Source organism: Rhinopithecus roxellana, chromosome 11 (assembly GCF_007565055.1).
Source record: "Rhinopithecus roxellana isolate Shanxi Qingling chromosome 11, ASM756505v1, whole genome shotgun sequence".
Classification (NCBI taxonomy): domain Eukaryota; kingdom Metazoa; phylum Chordata; class Mammalia; order Primates; family Cercopithecidae; genus Rhinopithecus; species Rhinopithecus roxellana.
The window spans coordinates 137,025,401-137,040,431 of NC_044559.1; the positions used below are offsets into that span (position 1 = coordinate 137,025,401).

General features: G+C 49.9%; 1 protein-coding gene across 3 annotated transcripts in view; it reads right to left on the reverse strand.

Moving 5' to 3' along the window:
* STOX1 (storkhead box 1) overlaps positions 1-11,127 on the reverse strand; it is a 72,530-nt gene extending 61,403 nt beyond the window's left edge. The window contains exon 1 of one of the 3 annotated variants that reach the window (XM_010377875.2): positions 10,731-11,121. In XM_010377875.2, the coding sequence (XP_010376177.2) occupies positions 10,731-11,040 (310 nt within the window). In that variant the 5' untranslated portion in view covers positions 11,041-11,121. Of the gene's footprint in view, positions 1-10,730 lie in introns of all 3 variants that reach the window. The other 2 variants (XM_010377874.2, XM_030941537.1) reach the window with 2 other exon arrangements.
* Positions 11,128-15,031: the final 3,904 nt, after the last annotated feature.

A 15,031-nucleotide genomic window follows, 5' to 3' on the forward strand; every position in this document is an offset into this window, starting at 1 on the left:
GAGGATCACTTAAGCCTAGGAGGTCGAGGCTGCAGGGAGCCATGATCACACCACGACACTCCAGTCTGGGCGACAGAGCCAGACCCTATCTCAAAAAAGGAAAAAAGAAAAAAAAAAAAAAGAAACAAAATGAAAACAATCCCATTGACAACATCACCAAAGGGAATAAAATACTTACGAATAAACTTAACTAAGGAGGTGAAAGACAAGCATACTGAAAACTATAAACACTAATGAAAGAAATTAAAGAAGGCACAAATAGATGTAAAGACACGCTGGTGTTTGTACTGTGCACTTTTCAAAGTGTTTGCATAGATGGTATCTTATTGGAGTCCGATGCCAAATCTGTGCAGTAAAAATGGCAGGCAGAATACTTGCCAACACATGAGGCAACCAAGGCCCCAAGAGGACTGGATGAGAAGTGGGTCACTCAGCTGCTTCTCATAGGATCTAGGGGTTAGATCCTAGGTGTCCTGCATGGCTCTTGAGGTCTTTCTCAGATGTCAGATCTGCCACTGAACAAGCACCATTGGCACTCTGGTAGGCCCATGGGGGCATACACCACCCTTCCAAGGCGCCACCATTCCAGACAACCACTGATGAAAGATAATGCATACTTCAGGCTGGGAAGTATCTACCATATATATCATGTAAACAGGATTATAAATATAATCACATACATGCACTTTATTGCATAATACTCTTCAGTGGCCTCAGGCTCAGACGCATGAGTAGAGTACTCAGGGCCCATTCCACGTCAGCCCCTCTGCAGGCCCTTTGTGCCAATGCCCACCTCCCATTCCACGCTCCAGCTGCACCCAGAAGCTTGTGGTTCCCCATGTGGGTTATACAACTGGGACACATGCCCCCCACTCTCCACTTAAAATGTGCTTCTCACTACGCTAACATCTACTTATTCTGCGTATCTTAGTTTAGGCATCACTTCCTCCAGGAAGTCTTCCTTGGATACACATACACATATGCATGGGATTCTTGATCAGCTATCCTTTTATTGCTCCCTATAACTGTGTATCACTTATTCATCCATCTGGTCCCTAGACTATGAGCTCCTGAGGTCAGGGCATGAGCCTTTTGCCCCTCTGTATGGACCAACTGGTCAGGCTGGGCACAGGGTAAATACTCAATGCATACCTAACAAATGACTGCGAGCGCAAGGGAAGCCCAGCATGGTGTGGGTGCTTCAACAACTGTGTAGCTTCAGATGCTTGGTGAAGGGGAAATGACATTAGAGAACCAAGATGTCTGGGCAGTACTAAGAGGAAGGTGTATTTCCCCGTTTATGGAAAATATCTTAAGCACCTTCGGTGTGAGCTTCTGTCTGTTCTTCCTGGGGCCTCTTGACAGATGACTGGAGGCTGACCCAGGTGAGGCCAGGGCCAAGCTAGGTGGGAAGGCTTAGCCAGTCAACAGAGTAAAAGTGAGCAGGAAGCCGTTCACATCTAAAGAACTAGAGGCCCACAGACGTGAGAGGATAGGCTGGGGGGCTCCCAGCAACTTAGCAGCAGGGTTGGTTGCAAACTCAGGCATCAGAATCCCAGTACAGACTCCTACTCCAGCAGCAGGGTACCCTTTGGGACCTGGGCTAAGGCACAAGACAACACATGGCTATGGACGTGACCAGCACTAAGCAGGAAGGACAGGACAGAAGGATAGGACAGAAGGACAGACAGAGGTCTTGAACATAAGTATATGCCAGGCAAGCAATGATTAGCACAGGCCTTAACAGAGACAGGTTTGTCTAGTGAACAAGAATCCACAGACCCATTCTCTTCTCCCTCCATGCTGGAAACTGCCTTGTGTTTGTTGTTTTCCTGATGCTGACTCTGAACCAGGCACAGGCTGAAGGCTCTCAGGTACTTATCTTCAAAACAACCTGCAAAGGGGCTATTGTGTCCTCATTTGTACCCATGTAGACAATGGAGCCGAGGGGTTAAGTAACTAGCTCAAGGACATACAGCTCATAAATGGTAGTGCAAAAAATTGAACTTAAGCGCGGGGCACGGTGGCTCATGCCTGTAATCCCAGCACTTTGGGAGGCTGAGGTGGGCGGATCACAAGGTCAGGAGATTGAGACCATCCTGGCTAATGCAGTGAAACCCCGTCTCTACTAAAAATACAAAAAAGCACACCACCTGGCGTGGTGGCATGCACCTGTAATCCCAGCTACTCAGGAGGCCGAGGCAGGAGAATCGCTTGAACCCAGGAGGTGGAGGTTTCAGTGAGCCAAGATCGCACCACTGCACTCTAGCCTGGGCGACAGAACAAGACTCCATGCAAAGAAAAAAAAAATTGAACTCAAATTTTCTTCACTGGCCAGGCGCGGTGGCTCAAGCCTGTAATCCCAGCACTTTGGGAGGCCGAGACGGGCAGATCACGAGGTCAGGAGATCGAGAACATCCTGGCTAACACAGTGAAACCCCGTCTCTACTAAAAAATACAAAAAACTAGCCGGGCGAGGTGGCGGGCACCTGTAGTCCCAGCTACTCCGGAGGCTGAGGCAGGAGAATGGCATAAACCCGGGAGGCAGAGCTTGCAGTGAGCTGAGATCTGGCCACTGCACTCCAGCCCGGGCGACAGAGCGAGACTCCGTCTCAAAAAAAAAAAAAAAAAAAAAAATTTTTTTCTTCACTAACCACAGTGGTTCTGGGTCATCTGTAAACTTTAAGCTACAGTTTCCAGTGACTCCTCAAGTCTCAGTTTTACTGCCTGTAACTGAAAATAATTTTGCACTGGTGCTTTTCAGTAGGAATGCGCATAAGTGGAAGGATATTAAAAAGGCCCAATGCATGATACAATGAGAAGGTGGGTGACTTATGTGTTAAAAAACAGGCCAGGCACGGTGACTCATGCCTGTAATCCCAGCACTTTAGGAAGCAGAGGCAGGAAGCCATTCACACCTAGAGAACTAGAGGCCCAGAGAAGTGAGAGCCCAAGAGTTCAAGACCAGCCTGGGCAACACAGGGAGACTCCATCTCTACAAAAAATAAAAATAAATTAGCCAAATGTGGTGGTGGGTGCCTGTAGTCCCAGCTGCTCAGAAGACTGACACGGGAAGATCACTTTAGCCCAGGAGTTCAAGGCTGCAGTGAGCTATGATCGCACCACTGCACTCTAGCCTGGATGACAGAATAAAACCCTGTATCTAAAAAAAAAATAATAAAGCCAGCCGGGCACGGTCGCTCATGCCTGTAATCACAGCACTTTGGGAGGCCGAGGCGGGCAGATCACTTGAGGTCAGGAGTTCGAGACCAGCCTGGACAACATGGGGAAACCCTGTCTCTACTAAAAACACAAAAATTACCCAGTCATGGTGGTGGGTGCCTGTAATCCAAGCTACTCAGAAGGCTGAGGCAGGAGAATTGATTAAACCCAGGAGGTGGAGGCTACAGTGAGCCGAGATCGTGCCACTGCACTCCAGCCTGAACAACAGAGCAAGACTCCGTCTCAAAATAAATAAATAAATAAATAATAATAATAAAGCCTGGCCGGGTATGGTGGCTCACGCCTACAAGCCCAGCACTTTGGGAGGCCAAGGCAGATGGATCACCTGAGGTTGTGAGTTTGAGACCAGCCTGGCCAACATGGAGAAATTCCATCTCTACTAAAAATACAAAATTAGCCGGGTGTGGTGGCAGACGCCTATAATCACAGATACTCGGGAGGCTAAGGCATGAGAATCACTTGAGCCCTGGACGCAGAGGTTGTAGTGAGCTGAGAGTGCACCACTGCACTCCAGCCTGGGTGACAGAGCGAGACTCTGTCTCAAAAAAAAAAGAAAAAAGAAAAAAGAAAAAAGGAAAAAAAATTCAGAATAGTGGTTATTTCTGAGGATTGAGGCACAGCTGACTGGGAAAGGAACTTTCTGGGGTAATGATAATGTTCTAATCCTGCTAGAAATGTGGGTTACACACATGTATGCATTTGAAATTTTTATCAAATAGTAAGCTTAAGATGTGTGCATTTCCCTAAATATAAACTTCACCTACAAAATTCCATTAGGTTTGCTGGGCGCGGTGGCTCAAGCCTGTAATCCCAGCACTTTGGGAGGCCGAGATGGGCGGATCACAAGGTCAGGAGATCAAGACCATCCTGGCTAACACGGTGAAACCCCGTCTCTACTAAAAAATACAAAAAAACTAGCCGGGCGAGGTGGCAGGCGCCTGTAGTCCCAGCTTACTCGGGAGGCTGAGGCAGGAGAATGGTGCAAACCCCGGAGGGGGAGCTTGCAGTGAGCTGAGATCCGGCCACTGCACTCCAGCCTGGGCGACAGAGTGAGACTCCGTCTCAAAAAATAAAAATAAAAATAAACAAAATTCCATTAGGTATGAAGTGCTACAAGATGCCCTACTGTCATTCAAGGTAGGACTTCAAAAATAAGACAGAATAGGAATCAGACCACTCCCTTTCCTCACCATTTATATACACTCCCCCACACCATTCCCTAAGTCACAGAACAAATAAGAACAGTGGTCCAGAGACTTGCCCAATTCTTGCAGCATCAGGCACTGAGTACCCTAGCACTGTTCTTCCTCTCCCAATCCAGATCCCAGGATACAGTCTGAAACCAGTCAACATCTAGCATTAGTGCAGATACTACACTCTACACTCCTAGAGTACCTGTAATTTTGACTCAATATCTCTCTGTGATTGGAAGGCTATGCTCAGAGGGGTTTGGGGGATCAGGTAGGAGGAGCGTGAGGAGAGGTGGAAGATCCTCCCATCACTTCCCTTTGGCCAACCTGATGTGCCTGATCTTCAGCACCTCCCAAAGAACAAAGAACTCCTGCCTAACTAAAGGCAGAACCTGCAGTACCCAGAGGAGTCACTGTGGGATAAAGAAGATTGTGTGAACCAGCTTCCAGAACATGGCCTCCCACTCAGCTATCCCCTCTTGAACTGGATGTGGAAAAAGAGCCTGACTCTATTTCCCTCGAGCAGAGGCAAGTCTGAATGAAAGATACATTAAAACACAGAAGTGGGCCGGTCATCCCAGCACCTTGGGAGGCCAAGGCGGATGAATCACCTGAGGTCGGGAATTTCAGACCAGCCTGACCGACATGGAGAAAGCCCATCTCTACTAAAATTACGAAAAAACTTAGCTGGGTGTGGTGGCACATGCCTGTAGTCCCGGCTACTCGGGAGGCTGATGCAGGAGAATCCCTTGAATTCAGGATTCGGAGGCGGAGGGTGCAGTGAGCTGAGATCGCACCACTGCACTCCAGCCTGGGTGACAGACTGAGACGCTGTCTAAAAAAAAACAAAAAACAAAACAAAAAACAAAAAACACAGAAGCGGCTGGGCGAGGTGGCTCATGCCTGTAATCCCAGCACTTTGAGAGGCAGAGGCAAGAGGATTGCTTGAGCCCAGGAGTCTGAGACTAACCTGGACAACATAGTGAGCAAGACCTGCCTCTACGGAAAAAAAATTTTTTTTTAATTAGCTAGCCGTGGTGGCGCGCATATGTGTTCCCAGCTACGCAAGAGGCTGAGGTAGGACGATCATTTGCACCCAGGAGGTTGAAGCTGCAGTGACCCATGATTGTACCACTACACTCCAGCCTGAGTGAGAGAGCAAGACTCTGTCTCAAAACAAAACAAAACACACAGAAACACTTAGAACAGTACCTGGCTCATGAATGAATTCATGAAGCTTTAAAAAGAGCCACCAGCACTTGGTGCTTTTTTTTTTAAAGACAGTCTCATTCTGTTGCCCAGGCTGGAATGCAGTGGCACAATCTCCACTCACTGCAGCCTCTGCCTCCTGGGTTCTCCTGCCTTAGCCTCCCAAGTAGCTGGGATTACAGGCACGTGCCACCATGCCGGGCTAATTTTTCTATTTTTAATAGAGACGGGGTTTCACCACGTTGGCCAGGCTGGTCTCAAACTCCTGACCTCAAGTGACCCCCCTGCCTCAGCCACCCAAAGTGCTGGGATTACAGGCAAGAGCCACCAGGCATGGCCTGGGGCATTTTTATTCAGTGAGAAAAGATGAAAGGCCCTGCTGGGGGTGACAGGGTGGAGACACCCCAGCTATAAATTTCAGGAGAAGGGAACAAACTTGTTTGGCCAAGTGGCCACCAACCGCTAATCTTTCCTGTCCCACTAGGTGCATTCTCAGAGTAGCAACAGATTCTTCCAAACAAATACAGGTGTTCCACCTCCCTGTAGTACCTCCTTCCCCAGTGGCTCAGCTGGTTAGGCAGCAGTCTCCCTCCAGCTTCCAGAACTCACTCTTTCATTTGTTAATGCCACTGGCTAATGAAAAACAGAAAACAAAACATTTGAGCCAGGTGGCTCACACTGGTAATCCCAGCACTTTGAAAGGAAGGCCGAGGGGGGAGGATCCCTCAGACCCAGCAGTTAGAGACCAGCCTGGGAATCAGAGCAAGGCCTCGTCTCCACTTAAAAAAAGAAAAGAAAAATACAACATTTGAGGACTGGAGTACAAAAGCAGAGTTAGCCCCTTATTAATCAAGCTAAAGATCCAATGTCTCTCTTTTTATAGAAATAATTTCTGTCTGGGAACTATTTTTCTTACCAGAGGAAAGGTAAGGCAGAGAGAATGAAGATGGAGAGAAAAGGCACAAAACCTGGAGAAAGCATAAACCTCTGCATGACTTAAGTTCAGGACTGCACCTGGGGCTCCAGTCACTCCAGTCTGCTTGGCTAGGGTGCGCCCTCCTCGTACCTTGTAAGTCCCAGGTCCATAAGTTCAGAAGGACCCAAGGCAGTACAGCTGGACTTATAAAGCTGAACGCCATCCCTCTCTCCCTGCATTTTCTGCCTGAGCTAGCCAGCAATACGTCCTATACCCTAATGCTTTTACGCAGCAGTAAACTAGCCTTTAAAAAAACATCTAGCCAGGCTCGGTGGCTCATGCCTGTAATGCCAGCACTTTGGGAGGCTGCTGTGGGCGGATCACCTGAGTCAGGAGTTCAAGACCAGCATGGCCAACATAGTGAAACCCCATCTCTACTAAAAACACAAAAATTAGCCGGGCGTGGTGGCGGGCACCTGTAATCCCAGCTACCAGAATGCTGAGGCAGGAGAATCGCATGAACCCAGGAAGTGAAGGTTGCGGTGAACCTAGATCGCGCCATTGCACTCCAGCCAGGGCAACAAGGGTGAAACACCGTCTCAAAAATAAATAAATAAATAAATAAATAAACAAACATCTATGGCAAAGAGATCAGATTGACTCTTTGTGTCCTTTTCTAGCATTTTGCTCTTTCCCACAAAATAACAGTGAGAATGGAGCAACAACCTGCAATAGTCCACAGTAGCTCTTTCCCCACCCTCCTGGAAGCCAGCGCTGCAAGAGGCAAGAGAGCAAGCCAACCCAAACTTTCATTTCCTTTTGGGGAAAGCAGCTTCTCCTGCCTTCGCCACCCTCCAGGACTCTAAGGTAGCCCAAGAGCTGCCTCTTCTCCTTCAATATGAACCTAGGGACCCCAAGTTAGACCAGAAATTGGCAACTAGCAACACTATTCAAAGCAAAAGCATCCCCTTTGTCCCCCAGGTGTATCCATCACTCAGCATCAAATAAGATCTTTCTCCATTTTGCTCCTCAAAATGTCCTAATGGGTGGCTTTGTCCAAATCCCAGCTAAATGTTCAAATTTTTATCAGGACTTGTTAACAACTTCAAAATCTGTCCTTGCCATGGTTAGGGCTTAAACAAAGGAATAAAAATATTATAAAGAACAAAAATCGCCAGACACGGTGGCTCACGTCTGTAATCCCAGCACTTTGGGAGGCTGAGGTGGGCAGATCACTTGAGGTCAGCAGTTTGAGACCAGCCTGGCCAACATGGTGAAATCCTATCTCTACTAAAAATACAAAAATTAGCCAGGTATGGTGGCAGGCGCCTAAAGTCCCAGCTACTCCAGAGGCTGAGGCAGGAGAAGCACTTGAACCCAGGAGGTGGAGGTTGCATGCAGTGAGCCAAGATTGTACCACTGCACTCCAGTCTGAGCAACAGAGAGACTCTGTCAAAAAAAAAAAAAATAATTAAAATTAAATTTAAAAACCTCAAAATCATTCCTGCCAGGAGACCCAAGTCAAGGGTGATGACCCGGGGTAAGTCCACTGTGTTGCACACCCCATAGAATACAGTGTCCACTGCATCCTAAGTTGTGCTATGAGGCAGCATTACCTACTGGGCAGAAGAGAATGGGAGCAATAGGTGACGTGTGCTGCATATTTCAGATGGCAGCAAACAGTACCAACATAGACACCAGCATTTAACACTGCTCACTGGTGCATTAGCAGCGGCCCATGACTTAGCACAAGCCCTCTCTTATTTCACCCCCAGGTCTAGACCCCCCACCCTGCATCCCACTCCCTCTCTGCAATATGCTCTATGCTCACCCTTTGAAAAGGGGGACCTGAGAATGTAACCACTAATTCAAACCAGAAAAACTGAGGACGCAGAACTGAAAAGAGTTTTTCATCGAGCCTGTCTGAAAGACCTCTTCGCTCTTGAGTATTTTGGCTTGGCTACTTGGTTCACTGTTCTCAGAGCCAGAAACTTATTTTCTTTTTTTTTTTTTTTTTTTTTTTTTTTTTGAGACGGAGTCTTGCTCTGTCACCCGGGCTGGAGTGCAGTGGCCGGATCTCAGCTCACTGCAAGCTCCGCCTCCCGGGTTTACACCATTCTCCTGCCTCAGCCTCCCGAGTAGCTGGGACCACAGGCGCCCGCCACCTCGCCCGGCTAGCTTTTTGTATTTTTTAGTAGAGACGGGGTTTCACCGTGTTAGCCAGGATGGTCTCGATCTCCTGACCTTGTGATCCGCCCGTCTCGGCCTCCCAAAGTGCTGGGATTACAGGCTTGAGCCACCGCGCCCGGCCCAGAAACCTATTTTCTTCACTCCACTCCTGCAAGTAAAAGGAGAGGAAATGTGTATATGTGGTTTTGCAGTGAGCTCTTAAGAAAAACGGGGGTGGGGAGGACAGGGAACAGACAGCACGGAGTGAGAAGTGAAGGTTTAAAGCACTGGCTGCTGGGATGTGGTAATACCATTTCTGAACGGATGATACACAGTTATCCGTCAGTCAGGTGCTTGCTTCTTACTGCTGTGTTTCTTCTTTCTTCTTTCTTCCTCCTCTTCCTTCTTCTTCTTCTTCCTCTTCCTCTTCTTCCTCTTCTTCTTCTTCTTCCTCTTCCTCTTCTTCCTCTTCTTCTTTTTTACTTTTTGAGATGGGGTTTCGCTCTTGTCACCCAGGCTGGAGTGCAATGGCACTATCTCGGCTCGCTGCAACCTCCACCTCCTGGATTCAAGCGATTCTCCTGCCTCAGCCTCCCAAGTAGCTGGGATTACAGGCGCCTGCCACCACGCCCCAGCTAATTTTTGTATTTTTAGTAGAAGCGGGGTTTCATCATGTTAGCCAGACTGGTCTTGAACTCCTGAGGGGTTTCAGAATGTTAGCCAGGCTGGTCTCTAACTCCTGAACGCAGGTGATCCACTCGCCTCGGCCTCTCAAAGTGCTGGGATTACACAGTGCCACCGCGCCTGGCCAAACAAATGCTTTTTATTTGCGGCTCCTTCTCCTCGGATGGAAGAGGATGATTTATGGACTAACAACTGGTGACTTGTCAACACACCATCAAATGGCCTTTGCAGCCTCACATAAATGCAGACAAGAACCAGGCTGCTACAGGGAGCTGACACACCTGCCTGGGCTTAGTGCCCAGAGTCAGAGACCGCTCACGGGTGCAGTGGTTTAGTTTCTCGAATGAGAAGCTATTTTATAAAGGCAAAAAGCTGTTGTTGTCTAATAAACAGCTAAGTGTGAAAAGACTATGAAGGTAGAATCCTGTCTATTCAGCTAAAGGGATGAGATGCTACTTATTTGTTTTCCCCAAGAAGTTAACGACCCCAAAGCTGCTAGGTCCCGACCCAAGACCACCACACCGCAGGACGTGAAAAGCAGAATGCCGTCCGCTGCGGATCTGTAGTTAAATTAATAATAAAGCAGCCAGATTTGGTAAACTCTGGCCATTCCCCTGGGGTACCCTTCCTAACCGCCCCGGTGGAGCCTAAACAGTGGCCGCTAGCCCAAAGCCTCTCTATCCAGAGCATCACTTTTCTTTTTTTTTTTTTTTTTTTGAGACGGAGTCTCGCTCTGTCGCCCAGGCTGGAGTGCAGTGGCCGGATCTCAGCTCACTGCAAGCTCCGCCTCCCGGGTTTACGCCATTCTCCTGCCTCAGCCTCCCAAGTAGCTGGGACTACAGGCACCCGCCAACTCGCCCGGCTAGTTTTTTTGTATTTTTTAGCAGAGACGGGGTTTCGCCGTGTTAGCCAGGATGGTCTCGATCTCCTGACCTCGCGATCCACCCGTCTCGGCCTCCCAAAGTGCTGGGATTACAGGCTTGAGCCACCGCGCCCGGCCCAGAGCATCACTTTTCGAAGCAGAAAGTTCCTTCTGTGCACTCCACGGGCTTTAAGAGTCGAGGAACGGATGCAGCCCGGAGCCAGTCCTAGCAGCGGCCAGGCACACCTTGGGGACTATAGCTGCAGTGTCCAAGCGGGAAGGAACGTCTCCGGGGCATTTTGGCCCCCCAGACCCGCCGCCCAAACGCAGCCCCCGGGCTCTCAGAGTGGCACCTAGCCTCTGTGGTAGAAGACCGGGCCTCGCTCGCCCCTGTAGAGCCGAGCTCGGAGCCCACAGCTGGCGCGGAACGCCCCTCCCCTCCGGGTCCCGCACTCACCCACCGCCCTGATGCGGAAGCCGCGCGGCGGCCGTAGCGCCCGGCGCCGCCAGGCATCGCGCAGCACCTGCAGGCAGGCGGGGGGCGCGCGCACCAGCAGCACCCCGCGCCGCAGCCAGCCCTGGAAGCCCAGCCGCGAGGCGGCGCGCGCCAGCCGCGCGTTCCAGAAGCAGCGCGCGTTGGCGCGACGGAAGGCGCGGAATACCGCGCGCCCGCCGGGCTCCTCCGTAGCCCCCGCCGCCTTCTGCGCCTCCAGCCGGCACAGCACCAGCGCCAGCGAGCCCGGCGCCAGCTGCACTGGCCGGGCCATGCTTTCGCGGACGGCCGGGAGCCCACAACCCAGGGCCTCGGCGAGCGGGACGGCTGAGACGCAGTTCGCTCGGTGGGAGGATCGGCCGACTGCGCGTGGCGCTGGCTGCCTGGGGAACGCAGCTCCAGGGGGCGGGGCCGACTGCCCCTGGCGGGCCGGGGGTGGGGCGGCCGCGCTTTGGCCGGCCGAGAGCTCTGGAGGGGATTCCAGAGCCCAGCGTTCGGCTTCGTTCTCCACACCCAAGCGCAAAACGGCCCCCTGGCGACGCTCTCGACTTCCAGCCGCCTCTAGGTCCGGAGCTCCCCTTCCCCCAGGTTCTCGCTCTGAGGCTTTTCCAAGTGCTGGGGCTTCCCGCAGCTCCCGGAGAGCCTGACTGCGTCCATCCTCCGTGCGAACTGCAGGGCCAGGAGTCCCCAGGGCCGGTAGACTCGCCTTCGACCTGGCTTTGGGGCCGTTCCAAGTTAGCGGCCACGAGGAATCAGCGGGGCCCTGGGAGATGTGGGGGGTGAGCAGGAAACGTAGGTTTGAGTCTCAGTTCTGCGCCTAAGCTAGTTGTTTGTTTCTATTTTTGTTTTTTGAGGCGGGTCTCGCTGTGTTGACCTGGCTGGAGTGCGGTGGCTATTCACTGAGTTCTGGGCTCAAGCGATCCTCTTGCCTCATCCTCCCGAGTTGGGACTACAGGCACCCGCCACAACGCCTGGCCTGCTCCTAACCTGTTCATTCAAGTTATTTCCCTTCTCTGGGCCTCAGAAATGTCCCAGCTACTATTTCACAGGATAATAAACTGAGGACCCTTTCATCCATGACTTTTTTTTTTTTTTTTTTGAGGCGGAGTCTCACTCTGTCGCCCAGACTGGAGTGCAGTGGCACGATCTCGGCTCACTGCAAGCTCTGCCTCCCGGGTTCACGCCATTCTCCCGCCTCAGCCTCCCGAGTAGCTGGGACTACAGGCGCCCGCCACCACGCCCGGCTAATTTTTTGTATTGTTAATAGAGATGGGGTTTCACCGTGTTAGCCAAGATGATCTCGATCTTCTGACCTCGTGATCCGCCCGTCTCGGCCTCCCAAAGTGCTGGGATTACGGGCGTGAGCCACCACGCCCGGCCTCATCCATGACTTTCCGAAGTTCTAGGGAGAACTTCAGTTCTGAAGTTCAAAGGGAGCGCTTGTGATGTGTGGCGGCAGAATGTGACCGGTGCCTCAAAGCAGTGAGGGCCAATTCGGACTGAAGACCCAGACTGAGGCCCAGCAGGAGGGCTCCTTGAGAAAAAAAAAAAAAAAACCCATTTGAAAATACAACATGGTAAAAGAAGAGAAAGGGGCCAGGCGCTGTGGCTCACGCCTGTAATCCCAGCACTTTGGGAGGCCGAGGTGGGCAGATCACGAGGTCAGGAGATCGAGACCAGCCTGACCTACAAGGTGAAACTCCGTCTCTACTAAACATACAAAAATTAGCCTGGTGTGGTGGCGGGCTCCTGTAATCCCAGCTACTCAGGAGGCTGAGGCAGGAGAATTGCTTAAACCCGGGAGGTGGAGGTTGCAGTGAGCTGAGATCGTGCCACTGTACTCCAGCCTGGGCAACAGAGCAAGACTCTTTTTCTCTCGAAAAAAAAAAAAAAAGAGGAAGGGCATTGTGCTTGGTACCAGAACACAGTACTGTGAGGGAGCAGAGGTGCTTGGCAAAATCTAGGAGTCATTCCAGACTTCCCACTCCCTCAGCTCATCAGTCCTTAATAACAGCTATAAAAATGGAGATAATTTATACCCTGCCCCCAGTGAGCACAAAATAAATGATAGATAATAACAATAGCCAACGTTTATTGAACACTATATGCTGGGGGCATTAATTTTGCGACTGTGTCTACTTTTTTGTGTGTGAGACTGTGTCACCCATGCTGTGCCACCTATACTGGAGTGCAGTGGCGAGGCTCACTGCAGCTTGATCCTCCGGGTTCAAGTGTCCTCCCACCTCAGCCTCCGAAGTACCTGGGACCACAGGTGCATGCCAACTCAGCCGGCTAATATTTGTATTTTTGGTAGAGAGGAGGTTTCACCATATTGCCCAGGCTGGTCTCGAACTCCTGAGTTCAAGCAATCCACCCACCTTGGCCTCCTAAAGTGTTGGGATTACAGGCATGAGCCACCATGCCTGCCAACTCTGTGTTTACTATTAATATTATTATCCCTGGTTGTTTTGTTTTGTTTTTACAGATGAGGGAATTGCAGCTACTTGGATTAAGAAGTGTTTCCCAGTCACACAGGTAGTAAGACATGTACTCAGACAACTGCCAAGTAAGGCTTCCCTGTGACAAATAAGTCTGACTTCACTTTCAATGCAAATAATCATGTGAACCTGAGACCACCAGCTGACATCTGAATTCTGATTCTGAGGTGGATGAATGGATACAGCCCACAGGACAAATGCAGTGAACTCCTATGCCTGTATACTCTCAAGAGGGATAAAGCTTCTCTTCTGGGTTCTATCATGGCTCTCATCTTGCTGGATCAAGGGTGGCCTTCCTGTGTCCCCATGCTGGAGAATTGTGACCTTGGGCTCAATATCTGCAGCATCTAGTACAGCGTCTTTCCCACCATAATAAGGTTGGTGGTAATTTCCATTTACTCTCAGTTCACTTTGTGCCTAGAACTGTACTAAGGAATTTTACTTATGTGAGCTAATTTTATCCAAAAATTAGTCCTCCGAAAGGGATAATATTATTAAGCCACGACTTCCCCAAGAGAAACGAAAGCTTAGTGAGTTAGGCAACTTGCCCGTGAAGACAAAACTACTAGAGGGTGAGGAGGTGATCCCAGTGTCTTCTTGCCCACACACCTGATGAGGACAAGGCCATACCCTGATTTATTGGACTGTGGCCTGGTGTGAGAAGTTCTGAGTGTTATTCTTTCTCCCAAGAATTTGAATTGGAAATACACAGAAACAATAAAGCCTTGTTAGCAGGGGCTATAGCTGCAAGGATGCTGCAAGGTAGAATCTAGCTATGAGGTTTCATGACCTGAAATTATTAGATAGAACTGTCTTAAGCATTGGAACCTTTTGTTCAGATGTATGAAAATCCTTTTTTTTTTTTTTGAGACAAAGTCTCACTTTGTCACCCAGGCTGGAGTGCAGTGGCACCATCTCTGCCCGCTTTAACTTCAACGTCCTGGGCTCAAGCAATCCTCCCACCTCAGCCTCCTAAGTAGCTGGGACTACAGGTGCACACGACAACACCTAGCTAATTTTTTTGCATTTTTTATAGAGATGGGGTTTTGTAGTGTTGCCCACGCTGGTCTCAAACTGCTGAGCTCAAGCAATCCGCCTGCCTCAGCCTCCCAAAGTTCTGGGATTACAGGCATGAGCCACTATGCCCAGCTGAAATTCCCCTTATCATTTTACTTAAGCTAGTTCAATTAACAGTCCAGTTAACAAAAGAAGGAGGAGAGATTTTAAGGAGAAAAATTTTAAGCTACAGCCAAATAATTAGCCATTTTTCCCTAAAGGGTCAGTTATTTCCTGAATATCCCCAAGCTCCTACAAAATGGAGCATGTCTTAAAAGTTAAATGGGAAGCTGTGGGCCTCTAACCTGAATGGTTTTGTGTTACATGCATAACTACAGAAACAGAAATTCTTTTTTTTTTTTTTTTTTTTTGAGATGGAGTCTCACTCTGTTGCCCAGACTGGAGTGCAGTGGTGCAATCTCGGCTCACTGCAACCTCTGCCTCCCAGGTTCAAGCGATTCTCCTGCCTCAGCCTCTCGAGTAGCTGGGATTACAGGCGCCTGCCACTACACCCAGCTAATTTTGGTATTTTTAGTAGAGACGGTGTTTCACCATGTTGGTCAGGCTGATCTCGAACTCCCGACCTCAGGTGACCCACCTGCCTCGGCCTCCGAAAGTGCTGGGATTACAGGTGTGAGCCACCACGCCTGGCCGAAAAACAGAAATTCTTAAGACCTTTCCATCTTTGTGGTCTCTGCAGATCAGACAAAG